At 40.0% G+C, this 20,582-nt stretch overlaps 1 protein-coding gene across 1 annotated transcript in view; it reads left to right on the top strand.

The window, feature by feature from the left end:
* Positions 1–20,582, top strand: part of FRYL (FRY like transcription coactivator) — a 3,917,685-nt gene that overhangs the window by 3,751,224 nt on the left and 145,879 nt on the right. Inside the window, exon 58 of the mRNA XM_044055727.1 lies at positions 11,252–11,320. Coding sequence (XP_043911662.1) covers positions 11,252–11,320 — 69 coding nt within the window. The remainder of the gene's footprint in view (positions 1–11,251; positions 11,321–20,582) is intronic.

Here is a 20,582-nt window from a genome sequence, read left to right as displayed (position 1 = left end):
TTTATTCCTCGTCTATTGTGGTCATTCAAAGTACATGCATTAGAAGCAGATAACCTGGATTGCTATATGTTTTTTGAGTGCTTAGGCAACAGGTGGGTACCTGTATACATTGTGGGCCTGATAACCTAACAGTTGCCATGACTAAGTCTGACATTTATGACTTGCTGTGTATTGACTTGATCAACTAGTAGTCATCAAAATGATGAGTGAGCATCAGTTATGGTCAAAGGCATAGCCAATGAAAATGCCTGTTTGTGCTTTATCCCTGTCAGAGTCTAAAACCCACCCACTAATTTTGCATCTCTATCAGTGGATATTGGCTAGGCACTTTTCATGCATGTTCAGCTAATAATGAGCACAGTTTGGAACTCAGCAAACCAACCTTCATTCGTAACCATTTTGTTGTACTGTACGCCTAAAATCTGAAGTGGTGATAGAAAAGCAATGCAATATCGTAATCAGATTCTAGTTCATTATTTTACTGGCTCATAAGTAGAGGGTGTTTTGGTTTGCTTTCCATGTGGCTAATATATCATATGCAGAGGAGTGCCAACTGTGTAAGTCTGAATTTCTGCACTCCATTGTTATATTCCTCTTACACAAGATTAAGTGTCAGCTAATCTGACCCTATTATTTCAAGCTAAGGATTCACATGTAGTTATGCAAGTAGTTGATAACTTGCAAAGGTGTCAGTTATGAGGGCATTGACAGCCATAGTAAAATGGATAAAAGCAATTATTTGCTAAATATCTGTGGTTATAAGTGCTGACTGGCATGCTTACAGGGGTATGTGTGTTCTTGTGTCTGTGTAGGGCATGTGTGCAGCCGTGTGTGTGTGTGCGCGTGCACACATTCATGCATGTTGGAAGGTGCCTAAGCAACAGCTATATATGAGTTTGCAGGAGGAACCACTTAGGTTGAACTGTGCATCGATTCAGAGATGTGGTTATTAGCCATCACTGAGGTGTTCCTGGCTTTACAAACTATCAGAGTTGGAGATTATACCCATGTTGCTAATTGGTAGTTCCACATTGCTCAGTTAACTCTGGCATTGATATTTGTAAATTGTAGGGCGTATTTTAGAAATGTTCCGTAACTTAATCATTTTGGTTTTATTTTGATTTTGATTTGAATTTCTTTTAAGCTTTCTTTTTTCAAATTACTTTTAACGTTATACTCCACTCACGGTAATCAGTGACAAGGCACAAATTCTTTAACATGCAGTGTAGAACTACCCCCAGCAGAGCTATATGGTACCTTGGTTTAACATCTTATCAAAAAGATGGCACCTCAAGAGTCCAGCATTTTAACTAGGCTTTAGTATTGAAATGTGAAATCCAGGTGCTTAGTGTAGAAGCAGAACCCACAGCCTTCGTAGTCTTTGTCACTAACGACAAACTGGTGACCCACTTAGGTAATTAAGTTATACATGTGAATTATGAATCATTTGTAGTGTGAATGAAATATTAATGCATATCCATCCACCCACAACCCCTTTTTTGTCCATTTTTTTTACACATGGGGTTGGGGTGTCACTTCTGAAATGACAGTCGTCTAAAGCCAGTTGTTCTCACCAATATATTTGTTGAATAATAATGTACAGTAAATGATTATGGAAACTAGGCTAGCAGTTTCTGAAAGAAAATGTACCTTGTTTGCCGTGAAATAAGTTTTGCAGTACTGGAGTGCAAGGGAAACTGTGTTATAGTGCAAGGAAGATTATTTAAATTGCATGATAGAAAACAATTTTGCATAAATCTGTTGTATTTCTGTTTTTGTGACACTAATAAAACTGATATGTAAAAATAAAATTAGAAATTTATCTCGCTGTTTATTTCGTACACTTCGTAATGGACATATCACTTTTTTAACCAGTTCTGTTCCACGCGCACTAAAAATACTCAAAACCTTTACTACAAATAAGTGTTTACTCGGCATGGCTGCATTTCTTTTTGGTTAAACAAAAGCTAGATGTCGCACTCCTTAATTAAAATACTCTTCTGCACCCATTGTCTCGTTATCTTTTAATATTTATATCTAGTCAACTATTTGCTACCCCCTCAGACGAAAAGCGATTCAAGGAATATTTAATAAATTTGTGGTTCTTATTTCAGCTACTCGTTTCAGCCTGGTGGTTATTGAATGGTCACTGACCCGTCCGTACAGTACTTCTAACTATTGTTGGATTCCCACAACTGTTTCAGTGTTTTGTTTTACTAGTTTTCCGTGGAAAGTGTTGCTTTTACCCCCTCTTATGGCCAGACTAGAGGTAAAATAGTTTCTGATGGGAGTACTCCACCTAAAACCTCACAGGAAAGCTATTCTCTCTCTCCCTTAGACCTTAATTTTTTATCTGGAAAAAATTACTCTTCCACCTTTTGAACCAACAGCCTCTGCTTCTCTCAGATTCTAAACTTGGAAAACCATACTCTTAGCTGCTCTTACCTCAGCTAGATGAGTCTCTGAGCTACAGGACATGATGACATCCCCACCCTTCCTCATCTTCCATAAGGACAGTGTGTCTTTGAGGATCAGTCCTTCTTTTATGCCTAAAGAGGTAAGTGAGCTGTCAACCAGGCCATCTGTCTCCCTACCTTCTTTCCTAACACACAAGATAGGGAAGAGAATCCTGCACTCACTGGATGTACATAGCTCAGGTTCTACTTGGACAAGGCACAAGTCTGTCTGTCTGCAAGTCTGACCAGTTGTTTGTCTCCTTCCAAGAATCCAAGCTCAGTAGCCTTATTTCAAATCAAACTATTGCTAACTGGATTTCTAAAACCGTCTTCTTTTGTTACACTTACAATGGTGAGTCTTTACCTTCACCAGCAAAAGCACATTCAGTCAGAGCAATGGCTTTTTCTGGGGCTTTTTACAAGAAGGTAGGGCTATCCTTGAAACATCTGTTTAGTCCTTGGTCTTGGTACATACCTTTACCAAACATTAAGCAGTAGATGCTTTTTTTTCCAAATCAAGAGCTGATTTTGCCAAGTCAGTCTTCTCTGGACTGCTTGACAACTCTCCTATGTTGCATCCAACCCCCCTTTACACCACTTGAACTTTGGGAATCCCTCAACAATTTGGAATACTGCAACAGGGATCTAAGGAAGGAGATAGCACAGATGTGTAAGAACTTACCATAACAGTAGATGTCCAACTAATAACTGTTGTAGTATTCATTCCTTGCCTGTCGTCTCCCTTTTTCAAGATTTGTTTACCTTTTTCTCCCCTCATAGCTGACCTATTCTAGTTTCCTGAGGTGTATGCAGGCATCCTGGCTTGGAGATAATTTGAGGTTTTGCACTTGTATGTCTGCTTATGTACTCTTATGCCTGCAGGCTTAGGCTGTACGTCAGATGTATAGCTCTGTGGGAAGTTTTGATTTAGGTACCTCAACCGAACATCCAGGTTATTTGGTGAGATAACCCAACAGTTTGGAACACTGCAGCAGTGATCATTAGAGCATTTACTTTTATGGCAAGTTCTTGTCTGATGATGGGTCAAAAAGTCAAATCATTGTTTGCCTAGACTCGGGCTTTCCTTATCTAATATTTCTTAAGCTGTAACATACATATTGCCTTTGTGGCATTCAATAAATCCTTATTAATGACAGTTCATTCCACTATTTTATTTCTCACATAGTCCATTGAGTCAGTTTTCTCTTCTGCCTCCAGAATTCCAGATAACCTTATATTCCTCTTTGTTGCTTTGTTCTCCAACCCAGTGTGATGGGCTGTAATTAACTCAAGGCTTTTAACTGCGGCTGCTTTCTTTTTGCTGGCTGTTCATCATTTACTGCTTAATGGACTCCATCACCACCTGGTGTTCGGCATCATCTTTATTGAAAATTTTGAGACTTTCATATAAACATCAAACAGTTCCATCATATTCCTTAATTTAATTTGTATTGTCTCCAAGCCGTTGGTCACTTCACTCTCATTCAGGCTCAACGTTTTAAGTGCTCTGAATGGTGACTGCTGGACATCACAGCAAATCAATAGTAGTAGTTCTCTTCCGTTAGGTAGTAATTTTCTCCATGATTTCTAAACAGATGACACCTTTCTTCTTTTTTTTTTTACCAAAACACTTTTTTTATTTAGCTTTTTTTTTTTTTTAACTCAGACTCAAATGGAACATCCCAGGAATGTGTCCCTGCAGCACCCTGCATACGAGCTACCCCACAATAACATTTTGTTGTTAATATAAAGCTGGTAATACCTTTGCATTCATAAATGCATACTTCTCACTATATATCAGCAAAGTTAAATGTTGTTGGTAATTTGTTTTCCTAAATAAAAAAAACAGCAAAAAAGTTTTTTAATAGATTGAGTTGTATGTAAAGGAAGTGTTTGCATTTTAAAATATAAACTCTTAAACCAAACGGATTTAACAGATTAATTTGAAGCACTTTAATTGTTTTTATTGTTTAATTCATTTATTTTTATTGCTGCTTTTATTATTTAAAAGAGTATTCTCCTTTTTTACTTGTCACTTTCTTTGAAGGCTTTGTCAGCTGAGGTGGATGTGTGTTAATAAAGGATGTTCTTCATCTCACATTGCTGCAGTCCTTACACTTGGGTAGTCCGCTGTCCTCGGTCGGCCCGAATATCAAAGTATTAGGCTGACGTCGGTCAAGGCGCTTAAGACTGACATCAGGACGTCAGGGTACAAATGCGCATGACCGACGTCATATCCTCAGTCTTTTTTGCCGCATGGTCCGATGCAGAAGCAGCGTTGCAAGTGCCGTTTGGCGTTCTGAAATTTTTCGAATTCGGAGTTTCAGACCGAGTCAAAGTTGGCTAAGTATCCCGTTGGGGAATATTTTAGTTTTTTCTTGCCTCAGTGGTTTACCGGATGTCAGAAAAAGTGAATAACTGTATTTCTTGTGGGAAACAGATACCGCATAGGGACTATCATACTTTGTGTATTCCTTGTTTGGGGCCTGAGCACGAAGTTGTTGGGTGTCGCTTTTGTGCTAGGTTCAATAAGCGCACTATTAAGCGAAGGTTAGATTGTGCCAGGTTGGTCTTTGGGAAGCGGTGCAATTATAATATGCCGTTGGATGCTCCGACGCCCGCTTCTTCGAAGAAGTGCAAAGACAAAGCAGCTAAACCCAGGCAAGAAGAGTCGTCCGTACCGGACGCCAGTTCTTTAGAGGTGTCAGTGGAACCGGTGGTTCCGCCGGAGGCTTCTCTAGAGTCCCAGGGGGAGACTTTAATTTTGCAGGATGTGGCCTCTCAGGAGGCAGGTCAGGCTGAAGGGGCTTCTCAGGTTACTGTACTCCCCTCCCTTCCTAGGGTGATTAGGCCCTCTCCTTCTGTTTCCAAGGCTTCTCCCAGAGGCAGGCCAGGTTTAGCTTCTGTTGGTGTCACTCCTAGTTCATCAGGATCTGTGCCCAAGAAGCACATGCTTAAAATGGCAGAAGATTTAATTACTTTGATTAGAGGTTCTTTGCCCCCTCCTGATAAGAGGCCTAGGGTGGAACCAGAGTTGGGGAGTTTTGAGCAGGCTTCGGATGTTTCAGAGTCTTCGGCTGAAGACTTGCAGGAGTATTCTCCTTATTCTGATTCTGATGTAGATGATTCTACTCCTTCTGCTTCTCCTCCAGAGGATTTTTCTTTTTCAGAGACTCTTCATTCTATGAGGGAACATTTTAAGTGGGAAGGTCAGGACTTCTCTGATTCCAGGAAAAGGCTTAGGGAATTTTTGCTTTTACCCCAGCATAGGCCTTTGGCTATTCCACCTGTTCTGGATGTTGTGGAAGATGTGTTTGCAGAGGCTTCACTTAATCCTGACTCTTTGCCTCCTGCTCCTGTTAAACCGGATAGGTATTACAGGGTGCCTGAGGCTCATAAATATCTTTATAAGAGTCCTAGGGCGGACCCAGAAACTGTTAGTCAGGGACCTAAGGGTGTCAAGGCCTCTGTTGTAAAAAATCCGGTTCCTCCAGATAAAGAGGCCAGAGCTTTGGATAGATGGGGAAAGAAAGTTTATACTTCCTCCACCTTGGCTATGAGGGTTTTGAATTGCCAGTTTCACATGTTGAAATATCAAAACTATCTTCTTTCTCAATTGAAGTCTAAGGTAGATGCTCTAGCGGAAGGCATTGAGTGTAAAGAATTACAAGATTTGGTACATGTCTCTGAACAGGTGGGTAAGCATTCTTTACAATGTGGTTTTGATGCTGTACAGGCCTCGTCTAGGGTGGCTGCCACTGGGTCAGTTCTTCGCAGGCACGCCTGGCTGAGGGATCAGAATTTATCTGACCATGTTAAGACAAGGATTTTGGATGCTCCTTTACAGTCTGATGTGTTGTTTGGTTCACCTGTAGAGTCAGTCTTGAAGAAAATGGAAGACAAGGCTAAGTCTATGCAGGCTGTTAAAGATTTTTTGCAAGTTCAGCCTCCGAAGTTTAGTAGGAATTGGCCTGCTAAGGGGTGGACGATCCTTCTTATGATTCACAGTCTAGGGGTAGATCTAGACGTGGTAGGGGCAGAGCTCAGAGCTCCTTCAGACCGAGAACAGGGAGTTCACCTGCACAATCTTCGGGTGAGGGCAGGGGCCAGTCCTTTCGTAAGCAGGCCCAATGACCTACCTTTTCAGCTGCCAGAACCTTCTTGCCTGGCAGCACCTTTGGGAGGAAGGTTGGCACTCTTCAAGGAAAATTGGAGTTTGATTACCCAAGACAGATGGGTATTGGATATCATACACCAAGGTTACAAGTTTTATTTCCATACCTTGCCTCCTTTCAAAGGCATGCCGGACGTTCCTCCTCAGCAAAGACTAGAGGCTCACAAACAAATTTCTCTGCTGCTTCAAATAGGGGCCATACAACCGGTCCCTCTGCCAGAAGTGGGCCTAGGATTTTATTCTCGCCTGTTCCTAGTACCAAAGAAGGGGAACACGTGGAGACCAATTTTGGATTTATCTATCCTCAACACTTATCTGGACATTCCCAAGTTCAAAATGTTGACGTTACAACAGCTTTTACCTCTGCTGGGCAAAGATCACTGGATGGTGACTCTGGATCTCAAGGAGGCTTACCTTCATGTTCCTATCAGGCTAAGTTGCAGGAAGTATCTGCGTTTTCGGGCTGGGACTTCTCATTATCAGTTCTCTGCATTGCCCTTTGGCTTATCTACTGCGCCCAGAGTGTCCACGAAGGTTCTGGCTCCAGTGATAGCTTTCTTCAGGCTAAGAGGAATACAGATCTATCCTTATTTGGACGATTGCCTGATTCTGGCCCAAGGAAAGGACAAACTTCTTCTTCATTTACAATATGTGATAGCAGTGCTAAGATGCCTGGGGTATTCTGTGAACGAAATAAAGTCCAGTCTAGTACCCTCTCAGGACATGTGCTTTCTGGGTGTGAGACTGAATACAGCATCCCAGATGGCCTTTTTGACCCCGGACAAACAAAAGAATCTTTCTCTTTACTTCCATCAATTGTCTCATCAGTCCAGGCTGACTGCAAGGACAGTCCTTCAAGCCTTGGGGTTCATGGCATCTTGTATTCTGGTGCTTCCCAATGCCAAACTGCATATGAGGAAGCTACAATGGTATCTCAAAATGTATGGACACAGCACTGCCAAGATATGGACACTGTCATTCAGATAATACCTTGCATTCAAAAGGAATTTTTGTGGTGGGCTCAGGAATGTCACCTAAACAAGGGACTCTCTGTGACCCGGCCAGAGGCGAGTCAGATTCTAACGACAGATGCCTCAGACAAAGCTTGGGGAGCTCATCTAAATGGAAAGTGGGTACAAGACACGTGGCCTGCCAGACTTCAACATCTACATATCAACTTGAAGGAGATGTTAGCAGTCCAATTTGCATTAATAGCTTTCAAGGATTTACTTCTTCCAGGGCAGGTGTTGGTTCTAACAGACAACACAACTGTCATGTGGTACATCAACAAGCAAGGGGGAACTCATTCTTATCCTCTATGCAGACAAGCAATGATTTTGTGGGAGACTGCTCTCAGTTTACAGCTAAATCTTCAGGCAAGGTTTCTGCCGGGAGCACAGAACTCCTTAGCAGATGTGTTGAGCAGACAAATTATGGATCCCCACGAGTGGAAATTGGATCCTCGTGTCTTTCAGAAATTGACAGTGTTATGGGGAACTCCAGACATAGATCTGTTCGCTTCTCCACTAAACCACCAGCTGCCAAAGTTTTGCACAAAAAGGTTTCATCCCACAGCTTGGAAAGTGGATGCTCTTTCATTCAATTGGAGCAATCTTCATGTGTATGCCTTTCCACCTCTGCCTCTCCTCCCAAAGGTACTCCTGAAGGTCAGACAGGACAAGCCAAAGATGATTTTAATAGCTCCAGATTGGCCTCGACAGCACTGGTACCCATTACTGAGAAGTCTGGTACGGGAGCCTCCATGGCCTTTGCCTTCGATTCCACACCTGCTGTCTCAGGAGAACAGTCATTTACTCAATGTCAAACTTCACTCTCTTCACCTAACAGCCTGGCATATTCTGTTTTAAACCCTGGAGGGTCTCAGCTTCCACAGCAAGTTTTGAATGTTATTTTGGAGGCCAGAAGGCCTAGTACAAGGAAAGTGTACGCAGATAAATGGAAGAGATTTTTATTTTGGAGTACAGCAAAGGAATTTGATATTTCTAAGCCTAATTTAAGTGTGGCTCTTCAATATCTTACTGAGTTACTGGACAAAGGTTTGTCCTTCTCTTCTATTAAGGTTCATGCTGCAGCAATTTCTGCTCACTATGACTGTGACCCACCATTGTTTTCTCATCCTTTGTTTAAGCAATTCCTTAGAGGGGCAAAGAATATAAGACCCCACGTAGAGCTCCTACTCCTGCTTGGGATCTCAATTTTGTGTTGGAGAAACTCACTCTACAACCTTTTGAGCCTGCAGCTACTGCCGAGTTGAAATATTTATCATGGAAGACTGCTTTTTTGTTGGCCATTACCTCTGCGAGAAGGGTTTCTGAATTACAGGCCCTTATGGCGGTTGAGCCTTTCTTAATTTTCCATAAGGATAGGGTATCTTTGCGTACTAATCCTTCCTTTATGCCTAAAGTGGTTTCTAGTGTGGCCTTAAACCAAACTATTCATTTGCCTACTTTTTATGCAAACCCCCAAAATAAAGGGGAAAAGATTTTGCACACTTTGGATATACACAGGCAGTTGCGATATTATTTGAGCAGAACTAAAGGGTTCAGGCAGTCTCAGCAGTTATTTGTTTCATTTGCTTTGGGTTCTCAGGGCAAGCCTGTGTCAAAACAAACTATTTCTAAGTGGATTGGGTTTTGTATTGCTTTCTGTTATTCCCATCATGGTAAGGAGATTCCACCTGGGATTAGGCCTCATTCCACTAGGGCTACTGCCACTTCTACAGCTTTTTTAGGGGTGGCAACTAAAGATATTTTGGAGGCAGCTACTTGGAGTTCAGTGCATACTTTCTCTAAGCATTACCACCTTCCACTTTACTCTAAATCTAGGGCTGGTTTTGCCACTGCAATTTTACAGGGCATTTTGGCAGCTCCTACTGCTTTATAGTTTTGCCATCCTCCCTTACCTCTGCTTTGGGATTCTACCCAAGTGTAAGGACTGCAGCAATGTGAGATGAAGAACATAGTACAGTTTTGTACCTACCATAAATGTAGATGTTCGAAGATCCACATTGCTGCAGTCCAGTTTACCCTCCCTCCTTCCCCTCTGTAGTTAGAGGCGGTTGTGTGGTTTGGGTTGTGAATATTGTGGATATTGTATATATTGTACATATGATTAGTGCAAGGGTGGTTGGTTGTTTTTTGCTGTCTTTTGGTTTTGACCTTTCCTTTTAGGGTCTTCTGACATCTGGGGCAAGAAAAGACTGAGGATATGACGTCGGTCATGCGCATTTGTACCCTGATGTCCTGATGTCAGTCTTAAGCGCCTTGACCGACGTCAGCCTAATACTTTGATATTCGGGCCGACCGAGGACAGCGGACTACCCAAGTGTAAGGACTGCAGCAATGTGGATCTTTGAACATCTACATTTATGGTAGGTACAAAACTGTACTTTTTGTTGCTTTTTTTGTCATTTTGTATTTAGTATTCATATGTTATAATTTTTCCCGTTTGATCTATGCTCGCTGGCCATTGCTGAAGTTCTGAAGACCCCAATCCTCCCAATAATTTGATCAGAGTTGGAGTAAAGCATGTGGTAATACAGATTACTTTAAATGTGTGCTTTTTGGTCTTGACAGTAGTTGCGTCTTCGCTGTTGCTTTCTTCTAAATGTGTCACTTCGTTCATTGAGTGACCCAGAAAAAAACCTCCGCAGCTGGTGCTGTAGTACAGTTACAAATTAAAATTCAGTAGCACTAAATTAATATTGGGAAAACATAAGTTAAAGCTTTATCTTCCTAAGGAAAAACAGAGATAAAAAGTTTTCTTATATTTTGTGCTGTAGTTCTAGCATTCCAAAATTAATTTTCCAGGATCCTTGATTATAGGCACTATTAGTAGTTTATCTCTCTCTTGTTAACAATGTGTAAAAACTTAAGTACTTACATTGATTGGGTTGTCACTTATTGTAAACTTGGTTCTGCTATCTGATTGTTACTGTGATTTCTGCCCCTCCCTAGTTTGATGTAAAAATTATATTATTTTCTGAAAACTTTGCCTAAATGGTCTTGCTGGAGTTTACAGTTCAATTTTCTGTCTTTTTTCATTGTACTTGTGGTGTGTTTTGGTTCTAGGCATTAGAAGTATGTAGACTACAGATCAGCCCTTGCCTTGGATCACTAGTGGATAGTGAATACAGAGTGGATATGGTTCATAAGATGGACTATTTTGTCCACTTTCCACTTCAGTGAAATAAGTTAAAAGATAACCTTGATTGTTAATGGGCAGGCAAACCCATTATAATCATATTTGCAGGGAAATACACGTACATCTTGATAAGCTACCCCTTGAGATTGAAGCATTTCAGGGGGAGGTCAACTTCACTGAAGTACTTTGCTGATGAAATGGGTATTAATCACACAACTAAGTACTGTGCACCATTTTATCCCTGTGTCACTTTTGCCAAAGGCAGTCTGCTATTTGAAGCTGGAAACTGCCCCATCAATTGGAGAAAGCCTTTGTCATACAAGTGGAATATATAGAATATCTATTACGGTTTCAGAAAATCTCACAATAAAGTAAAAATGTGTTAATATGTTATACATTGGAAGTAGCTGTTTTGTAGTGCAGTCTTAACAGGTTCACATTTTTATGTATTTTTCAGTGGCTAGACAATTGCAAAATGACATTTGGGACTGGTGACGCCACAACAAGGGCTAACACAAATGCACAGGTAAATATTTTTAATAATGAGTATTTTTCTTTACTCTTCTTGATTTTTATGTTCTCTAAAAATGTTGTGGTATTTCACAGAATGAATAGAATACAGTAATAAACTGGTTATGTGGAGTTGCCCTCTCTGTATAGTGACACATTAGAAGTGTACATTAGGTCAAAGTTTAGTGTTTAATTGCCGCTACAAAGGCAATCAAGAGTTAGAGACCGAGACAGGTGAAAATAATTTTTCGTTTCTTGGTCATAATTTTGTGTATGTGTATGTATATATATATATATATATATATATATATATATATATATATATATATATATATAGTGAATTAAGAATCAAATGAAAATGCCATTTATATTTAATGTTTCTATTTGATACCTGAACAGAAAAAGATTGATCCAGGAATTCATTAAACGATGTAATGCAAGCTATATTGCTCATGCTAAAAAGTCCCTCCTCCCACAGGACGGTAATTTATGATTCAGAGACATATTAGCTGCGATGAGGTAATTTATCATTATCAGCTAAATTGCATGTCTCTGAATCGCTACAGCGATGTGCTGATCTGCATGCCATGGTAGTAAACTTCTGAGCATGTAGGCATTGTCGTTTCCCCACACAGTGTTCCGAACACACAAGTACACATTTAAAGACAAACACATCACTGTCACTGTACATGTCCCTCTGTCTCATCTTCACTTTTGTGGTTCCCCCTCACCACCTTTTACTGTAATAGTTTAAGTTGCTCTGGTGGTGACTGTCCCCCCCCCCCTCCCCCCCACCCACTGAGTACCATAACAGTTTATGTACCATTATGGCACATTTGTAGAATTCCTAATGTCTAGTGGCCCTTCACCACCCCCCATACCCATACCATGGTTGTGTTCAGTAGTTGATTATAGCCATTTGACTGTGTTCATTACTATGACATGGTGAGGGATGGCAATGCTAATCTAAATAGCTGCCTTACTGGAGGCATTTCTGGGGGAGACAGCACATGGCTAATTAGCATGCGTCTCTCCCTTGGACTGCTTCATTAGCATTCAGGATAGCCATGGAGCCAGCCCTATGCGGTGCTGCACATTTTCATGCTAGAGCACCATGCAACACTGTGTTAGGGTGTTTGCTGATTACAAAAAAGGTATTGCGATATATGGCACAGTTCCTTCATGAATTCCTCCAAAGTGGTTCTTTTGCATTGATCCAAACTCTTTTACAGGTAGGTTATAACATACTGCACTGTAGCAGTAAATTAGTTTATTGATGAGGCAGCTCAGTGGTGTGGATGGTAAGGGTGAGAAACCATTGCCAGCACACCCATCCAAGGGAGAGAGGTGGTCTGGCTCACTCTGCTGTTGCCATTTCACAGAGACCCAAAGCACTGTAGCAAAAGATATGCTTGGGAAATGGTGCTTACTTGTAGACTGTTAAATAACAGTTACCATAAGGACCAGCATTGCTGGCCCATCTGTTTTTGCCAAGGGAAGGGGTCTACTTCAGAAATACCCCCTCCTGCCAGAATGCTACCAACAAATTGGCTGTCATTCCCCACTACATCATTGGCTGGCAGAATGTGAGCATGACAGGGCTGATTAGTTGTCAAGGAGGAGAAAAAAAAAACAGAAGTTAAAAAAATTACAAGTGTTGTAAATAATTTAAAATATCAGTAATGAACTTGTGAATATATTATAAAATCATTCCTGGGTGTGGTAAATATAAAGTTATGAATAACTAGGAAATCACTATTGGAAAATGTGACTAATAATTCTTTATACCATGTTTTGTTTTCTAAACCTGATTAAAAATGGTCTCTGATTAAGCTGCTTTTTACCTAAAGCATTTATTTTGTATGAGACAGTACCGGCAGGCAAAGGTATGTGGTGTAGTAGTAGTAGGAGTAGTAGTAAGAGTAGGAGGAGTAGGAGTAGTAGTAGGAGGAGTAGTAGTAGGAGGAGTAAGAGTAGTAAGAGTAGTAGTAGTAAGAGTAGTAGGAGTAGGAGGAGTAGTAGTAAGAGTAGGAGGAGTAGGAGTAGTACATAAGGGTGACATTATCATGTAAGTAGTGATGCTGCCACTCTGGTGATGTGGAGGGATAAAGCCCTGACTGTGTCCCAGGTGATCTGGGTTCAGTTAACAGCTAGGGCAACTGAAGGAGTGGCAGGGGAGGGATGTGCATTACCATCTTGGGGTAGATGGGCAGATCTGTGGGTGTCACTTGTGTCGATCTCTGGTGTAGGCTAGCGATGGTGCATCAGGAAGCATGTCTGTAAGAGGGTAACAGGGTGAAGACTTGGCTGAGCTGGTGTGGAGGCAGGGCAATACACTGTACATCTCCACTGCATCCCTGCCCCTCAGACGTACTGCAAGGTCTTTGAAGGGAGGGGGAAATAACAAGAGGTAGGCCATAAAGTGTAATCCCTTGTGGGTGATTTGACAGTGTGACCACCCAGGATGTTCTTAGGATGCTTGCTGACCCTGGCAAACTTTGTGGGCATTGGACCAGGGGTAGTTTGGAGTGGTAGCATGGCAGACTCCAAAAGGACATGGGACACTGGGATAGCTGTCCACATGAAAAAAGGGGAGGAAAAAAGGGCAAAAAATAAAATAATTAAATAAAATAGTGATACTGATGGAGACTGATGCTGATTTGGCAGAATCGATTATAGGACAAGGATGTAAAACTTTATCATATGTGCTGATGTACAATATATTAAGAGTTTTCCTTAAATTATTTCCACTCTGGCTTAATACTTTCAAAACATCAGAAGGAAATGGACAGTAGCCATCAATATTGTATGCTGATGAACAATTGGGTCAAAGTGAGAATGTTGCAGTCTAGAAACATGTAATTTTGTTTATTTATTGGCATTTGATTACTGGGATAGTCCACTGGGCTCTGAGAGCCCATTTTCAGCAGAGGCCTGGGGAGAAAAGCTCCAACAAAACAATGCATGTAAATTGAACAAATGTATGTGATGGACCAATTAAAAGGTCCATTAAACACAATTTGGGATCCTGTATTACTTCTGTTCTCTTTTGTTTGTATAACTGTTCTTCCATCCAGTGCCACCTCTTTCATGCAGGCCTGAGATTAATTCTTTAAAAGGTAGCATATATAATGCATATCAGATTAGTCTTTTGTTCAGCTGACCTCCAAACATTTGTGCCTTGGTCTGTTTTTCATGGCCTGTACATAGACTAGTCTAGTTTGGAAGTGAAGTCAGGCCATAATTTTTTTGTGAATATTTTTTCCCTATGTCAAGCTCTCCTGCACTGTATATTTGACTGCTGATACATTAGTGTCAGGAGGTACTGGGAAAGATAACTACATTGTGACTTTTTTGGACTGTCTGTGCAGTCTTGTACTCTTGTGGGTAAGTTAAACACAAAAATGCTCAATGCCATAAAGTAATTAGTTTCTTCACCACCACCTCTGAACTCATTATTCAGTTTGAACCAGTCAGTAAACCCTTCTATACCTTTTTGCACAAGATGATTCAGTGCTACTTCAAATCAGTTAATAAGACTGTTGAAGACATCCTCCAAAAATAAACTACAAGTACTAACCTCAGTTTTTATTATCTGTATCCGAAAAATCTCAGTATAGGATACCCTGTCTTAGTTAAGCCTTTAACATACATCTTCTACTGTAAATCTTTCTACAAGAGCATTACCACAATTTCAAGCATGCTTCTAATTGTTCCACTGCCAAAGATTACATCACCCAACTCTGGAATGAGTCTTCTAATATAGTTTTTATATAAACAAAAGGAATTTCAGGCCCAAATGTAGTCCTCATCAAACAGATACTAACATGGAGAATAGATTACTAATTGAAAACATCTATTTAGATATAAAAAGAGCCTTTGAATCATAGTCTCTTGATTGACAGATTACATCTTCTCTCTCATGATGTTATCTTGTCTGTGGACCAAAATTTTGTACACCGACATGGGAAATGGACTGTTACCTGAGGCCTTCTTTTTTAAATATAAAAAGCCTTTTTAAACAGTGGATGACAGTCTCTTGCCTGACAGATTAGCAGATTATAGTTTACTTTTGATGATGTTTTATGGTTAAAAAAAATACTTTAGTAATAGTCTTTAGTGTCATAAGAAACAGCAAAATATGTTTACTTACCAAATAAGTCTCCCAATTTCGGTACTTGAACTATTATTTTTGTTTTTCACTTTTCGTTAAAAGTTTACCCTGGAATCTCCCAGCACTAACTGCTTAATGTGTACTAGTGAAATTGTCTTAACCAAGGCCTTTAAATCCACTAATAGGTTTACTTCTGCTCTCCAAACTGATTTTGCTTCAATTTGGACTTGGTGCACTCAGATCAAAATGAGCATTAATCATCAGAAATCCAGTATGGTCTGTTCATGCCTTCGTACTTGTATGTTGTTTATTACACATTGTCATTTAATGCTTAGTTATGTCTGTGATATAATGCTGTTATATTTGCTTGTGGACTTGGCCAGGGCTAAAAAAGGCCTTTGACAAATCCACCTTCACATTTAACAAACAATAAATGAAATACAGATCACCCTTTTTATTCTTTCTTCATAGGGGAAATAAGTACTTAACTGAAATATTCTTTTATTTCTTTTTCTGGTATTCTGCAGTTGTCTTTTCTTGCAAGAGACTATGCTTTATTTGTCTTGATAAAGTATTCCTTCGAATTTATAAGTTTTCCCATTTCTGTATGTATGTACTTTTATCTAACATGTTCAGCTTTCCTAATTGTTCTAAGAGGTCTGTTCATCTGCTTTTGAGATAGTGGTATAAGGCCTTTTTTATGATGTCATCTGTTACATGTTTTGTAGTTTGTTTTAAGTTTAGGTGACATGGCTACATCACCTTTAGTGCAGTTGGTGTCATTTTTATACTCTTGAAGACATGATAATGTGGAGGAGGTTGTAGACTAGTCAGTGTACAGTAGTTTAGTTGATGTGACTGTATAGCCAGTGACAGTTGTTGGAATTGGAACAGCAGATAACAGTTGAATATATGAAGCTAACTCAAATTTGGTGGGGCTGTATCTTGTTAGGGTCAAATTTGAGCACATTTGTGTTGTTAAATAAATAAATGATTGTATACTACTATGCATGATCATTTCTAAATAACAGTCTTGCTTCTTACCATAACAAAGATGTCATATCTCTTGCTCCACAATTATTACAGATGCACTACCAGTCGTATATGCATCTGACTAACCAAATGCAGAGGTACTGTCTATAGTATTTTTTTTTATAAAAGTGAAGCATGAAGACAGACCCCACTTAAGACTGAGGAAGTGTTTGCCCAAATGCAGGAAGTACAACCTACAGCAAAATACTTCACCAATGCAGAAATCCCTACAGTAATCAAATAGTGATCCGTTTATGTTTGTTTTCAACAATACTACTAAAAGGCTGCACACAGTGGCAGAAATCTCCCACCTTCGGTAACAGTCAGTCTAACTGTATGAATGGAGTACTGTCCATTGCATTGTATTTCAGCTTGGTTGCAACAAAATCCATTACAGGCTGTAACCTCCTGTAAACAAAATTACATCAGTAAGAGAAGGCATATGTGACTGACCAAACGCAAGAAAGTGTACATTGTAAATTTTCATCTTTATTCCCACCAATAATGCAGAACAGTCATTCCACAGCTTGCTGCATGTAGGGTGTTCAGTAGCTACGTACAAGTCAAATCTTCCTTTTTGTACCATCTCTGCTGCCTGTTCTTTTCCTACTTTCATATATTACTACTTCTGTAAACATGCAAACCCTCCACACGCAGCAAACCCTCAAACAGTCTGCAAGTCCTAAATCATTTTATTTAGTAGACAACTTACCTAAATAGCATTCAGAATACAACCCCATCCTAATCCCTCCACCAAAAAATCATTTGTCTTCATTATTAAATGCCCAAATAAGAATATCCCTTGTAAAACCTGTCTTAAACCACTAAAGCTTGCCTGACTATTGCTAGATAGAACATTGATTCTTGATGATGATGATGTTGAATTCAACCCTGGCCATGTTTGTCAAGCTGTTCCTCCTACTGCTAACAAAGACATTTCTTTTGGATGCATGAACATCTGCCTTGTAAATAATAAATGGACACAACTAGAAGCTGATTTGTCCAGTATATTCTAAAATAATAGCTATTACCAGATCTTGGGAAATGGAAGACTAATAACTACATAGCCATCTCAGAAGGTAGACCTGGTAAGAATAACCCTAATTAAGAGAGGTGCTAGACTGTTTCCTGCATTGACATCCAAATCTAACACCCCCCCCACACACACACACACACACACATTCTATCATTTGGGCGCACTGGTTCAGATAGTAGCTGTTTATATTCCAGAATAAAACTTAATAGTGAACACATTCACACAGAGTAATATTTTTTTTTATTAAAATGTATCACAAAAAGACAAATGGGAATAATCACATGGAACAGTATTCTCAGCCCACAGACTTTGTTTCCTGCTGTGATCTGTCAATCTCAGCAGCAAACAGCTTAAATTTGCCACTTTGACAAATACAAAGGGGATGTGTTTGGTAGAGTGGAGACAAGTTTAAAGACTACAACTCAGACATAACAAAATAATGAAAATTGGCCACTTTAGAAAGAAAAAGAAGTAACTGACACCGAGAATACTGTTCTGCGTTTGTCTTTGAAGTAGTAATTGAAAGGCAAGAAATGGTAATTAAACCTGACTGAGTGTAAGAAAAGCAGGGTATACATGAAAACACATGTAAAGTCAATGTGTTGACAGGTGCTTAGAGGCTATGATGTAATATGTTAAAGCCAAACACTGCAATGTGGGATACCTAGAGGTAGACTAAAAAGTCAAGATGCTGGACCCCATGTGGACAGAATCTGAAATTACATTTAAAAATATAAAAAAGTATATAGAGTCCAAAAATCGTGTTAAAATGTAGGAAACGTCTGTAAATATGCTTTTTCAGTGTGCAGGTGCAGTTCTCCTTTAAAGAAAACCCTCCAAAAAAACCTGAATAAATTATCAGAGTACCCCTGTCCACTGTTAACTTAGAACACATATACACACATACAAACTGTTTAACCCGCCAGATAGGAACAGTTGCCCCAAATTGAAAGCTGTGCCGTCAGGCAGTACCCGACCTAAAATTAAGGTTATCCATGCAGAAGTGCATGCTACATCTTGCATTCCCACTTACACTGATTGATGTCTATTCTTTTCTTATTGATAATCCCCTCCCAGATGTGAAAAACAAAAACATTAACTTTTAGCCTTAAGAAAAAGTGCACTGGCTATCTTTAATAGAACAGTGGATGATTCAGTTTTATTTAATTACATTTATTAAAGTAATAAGACTACCAGGGAGGCTGCTATCTCTTATGCATTTCCCATAATTTCAGACTTTATTTTTCACTGAATTGCATCCCATTGTGCCTTTAAATTTTGAATTCCTGCAGTAAGGAATGCTCAGAACTCCCAAGATTAATTGCTTGCACCTGCAGACAGCTGTTCTCCATGTAAATGTTCATAGTTCATAGGTGTATACTAGGCTAACAACCACTAGGACCCTTATAAGCCTAGTAGTGGAACTCAAATGTGACCCACAAATTTGCATCTATCAGAGACATAGGCACTGGGGTAAATTTCTGATTACCCATCCATTGGTCCAAGTTGTGCTTAAATAGGGTTAGGGAAGAACTCTGCTTCACATGGATGGGGAGCTCCTTCCAGAGAATGGGAATTCTCAGAGAAACTTTCCTTTTTGTGTCACAAGCAAAATTTACGTCCTTTGATGATGTAGTTCTGATGCTGAAAACAGGGGCCAGGGATGCCTTGTACTTCGTGCAAAGGTCACCTCTCAGAAGTGTCTGATACTGAGTAAAGGGGCAGGGCTTTGTGGCAATCAGCATAGGACATTGTTTTACTCCTTGTATTATTTTTTGTAAGAAACCTTTGTGGATGTTCCAATTACTACGAGTCTGGTCAGGTGCATACTGAATGGGACTTTATACTCTGATTCGGTCTGATAAAGGCCAAGTACAGTGGTACATTGGCCTCTGTGGACCTAGATAACATGCCCTTATAACTTAACATAGAAGGATTTTCTACAACCTTGGAGACATGTTTTTGTAAGGATAGTTTACTATCTACATGAGTTCCCAGGTCCTTGTCTAAATGAATATTTTTTACAGGTGTCTTATTGATGAAATACTTACCAGGGGTGGCGGACTTCCCAAAAGGTACTTTAATGCATTTCTGGGTACTACGTTTTAAGCCATGGCTTTGATACCAAGACTGTGTCTGTGTTAGACCTTACTGAGGGGTGTTTTAATTTGTTTGGGGGGAGATTCAGTGTCTGCTCCCAGTTTGCAATCATATGCAAACTTGGTCAGCCAGAAGCCTTTGACATTACCTTTGACCACCAAGAAGTAGATGCCCAAAAGGAGCATGCCCAGAACAGAGTCCTGAGTGGTTCTAATGGTGACCAGCCTCATTGTGGAAGTGGCCTTCACTGGTCCTAACATCTAGACCTTTCTGTGAGCCACCTAGCTGCCTAGTTCCATAAGTTTGTTGACAATGTCCAAGTGGAATATTTCAAATGCTTTAGCCAGTTCTAGGTAGGCAGTATGCATTGCTTTTTCCCCTCAGCCATTGCCTTAGTCACCTTTTTAAAGAAGTTCACTGCATTCAGCAAGGATGACCTTCTTTTGACAAAGCCAGACTAGGGTGGAGCTAATGTCAGTAGGTCTCCTATATCCTTGTTAATGTCCATAATAATTCTTTCCATGGCTTTGCAAGTAAATCTAGTCATATTAATGAGTCTGTAGTTTCCAGAATCTGTTGAAGGTCCTCCATTATGAAGGGGGATAACTGATCTGGTACTCCATTCTGTTTTAAGACTGTGGTTAATTAGTGACTCAGGGCGGGGGGTCCTGATAAGTCATATTTTAGAATGTTAAGGAGACATCCCAGAATGTTATTGGAGCCCATTGAGGCTGTGTTCTTGGCTTTAGCGAGCTTAGCCAGTATATGTTCCCTAGTTATAGTTGGAGGGGTTATGTTTGAGGGTTTTTCTTAAGGGATGGTTGGGGATGAAAGGGGGTAAAATTGGAAATTAATTTGTCCACTAACAGGTTTGTTAAATTACCAGGCTTGGTGAATGTAAGACCATGAACCCCCAGTTCAGAACATTGCTGTATGCTGCAGTTGACGTTTCTGACATAGCTGAAGAAGACCTTGTAGTTATGTTTTGCCTGGGAG

This window comes from Protopterus annectens, chromosome 14.part0 (genome assembly GCF_019279795.1).
Source record: "Protopterus annectens isolate FY-2018-M chromosome 14.part0, PAN1.0, whole genome shotgun sequence".
NCBI classification, from domain to species: domain Eukaryota; kingdom Metazoa; phylum Chordata; order Ceratodontiformes; family Protopteridae; genus Protopterus; species Protopterus annectens.
This window is presented reverse-complemented; position numbering and strand designations above follow the sequence as displayed.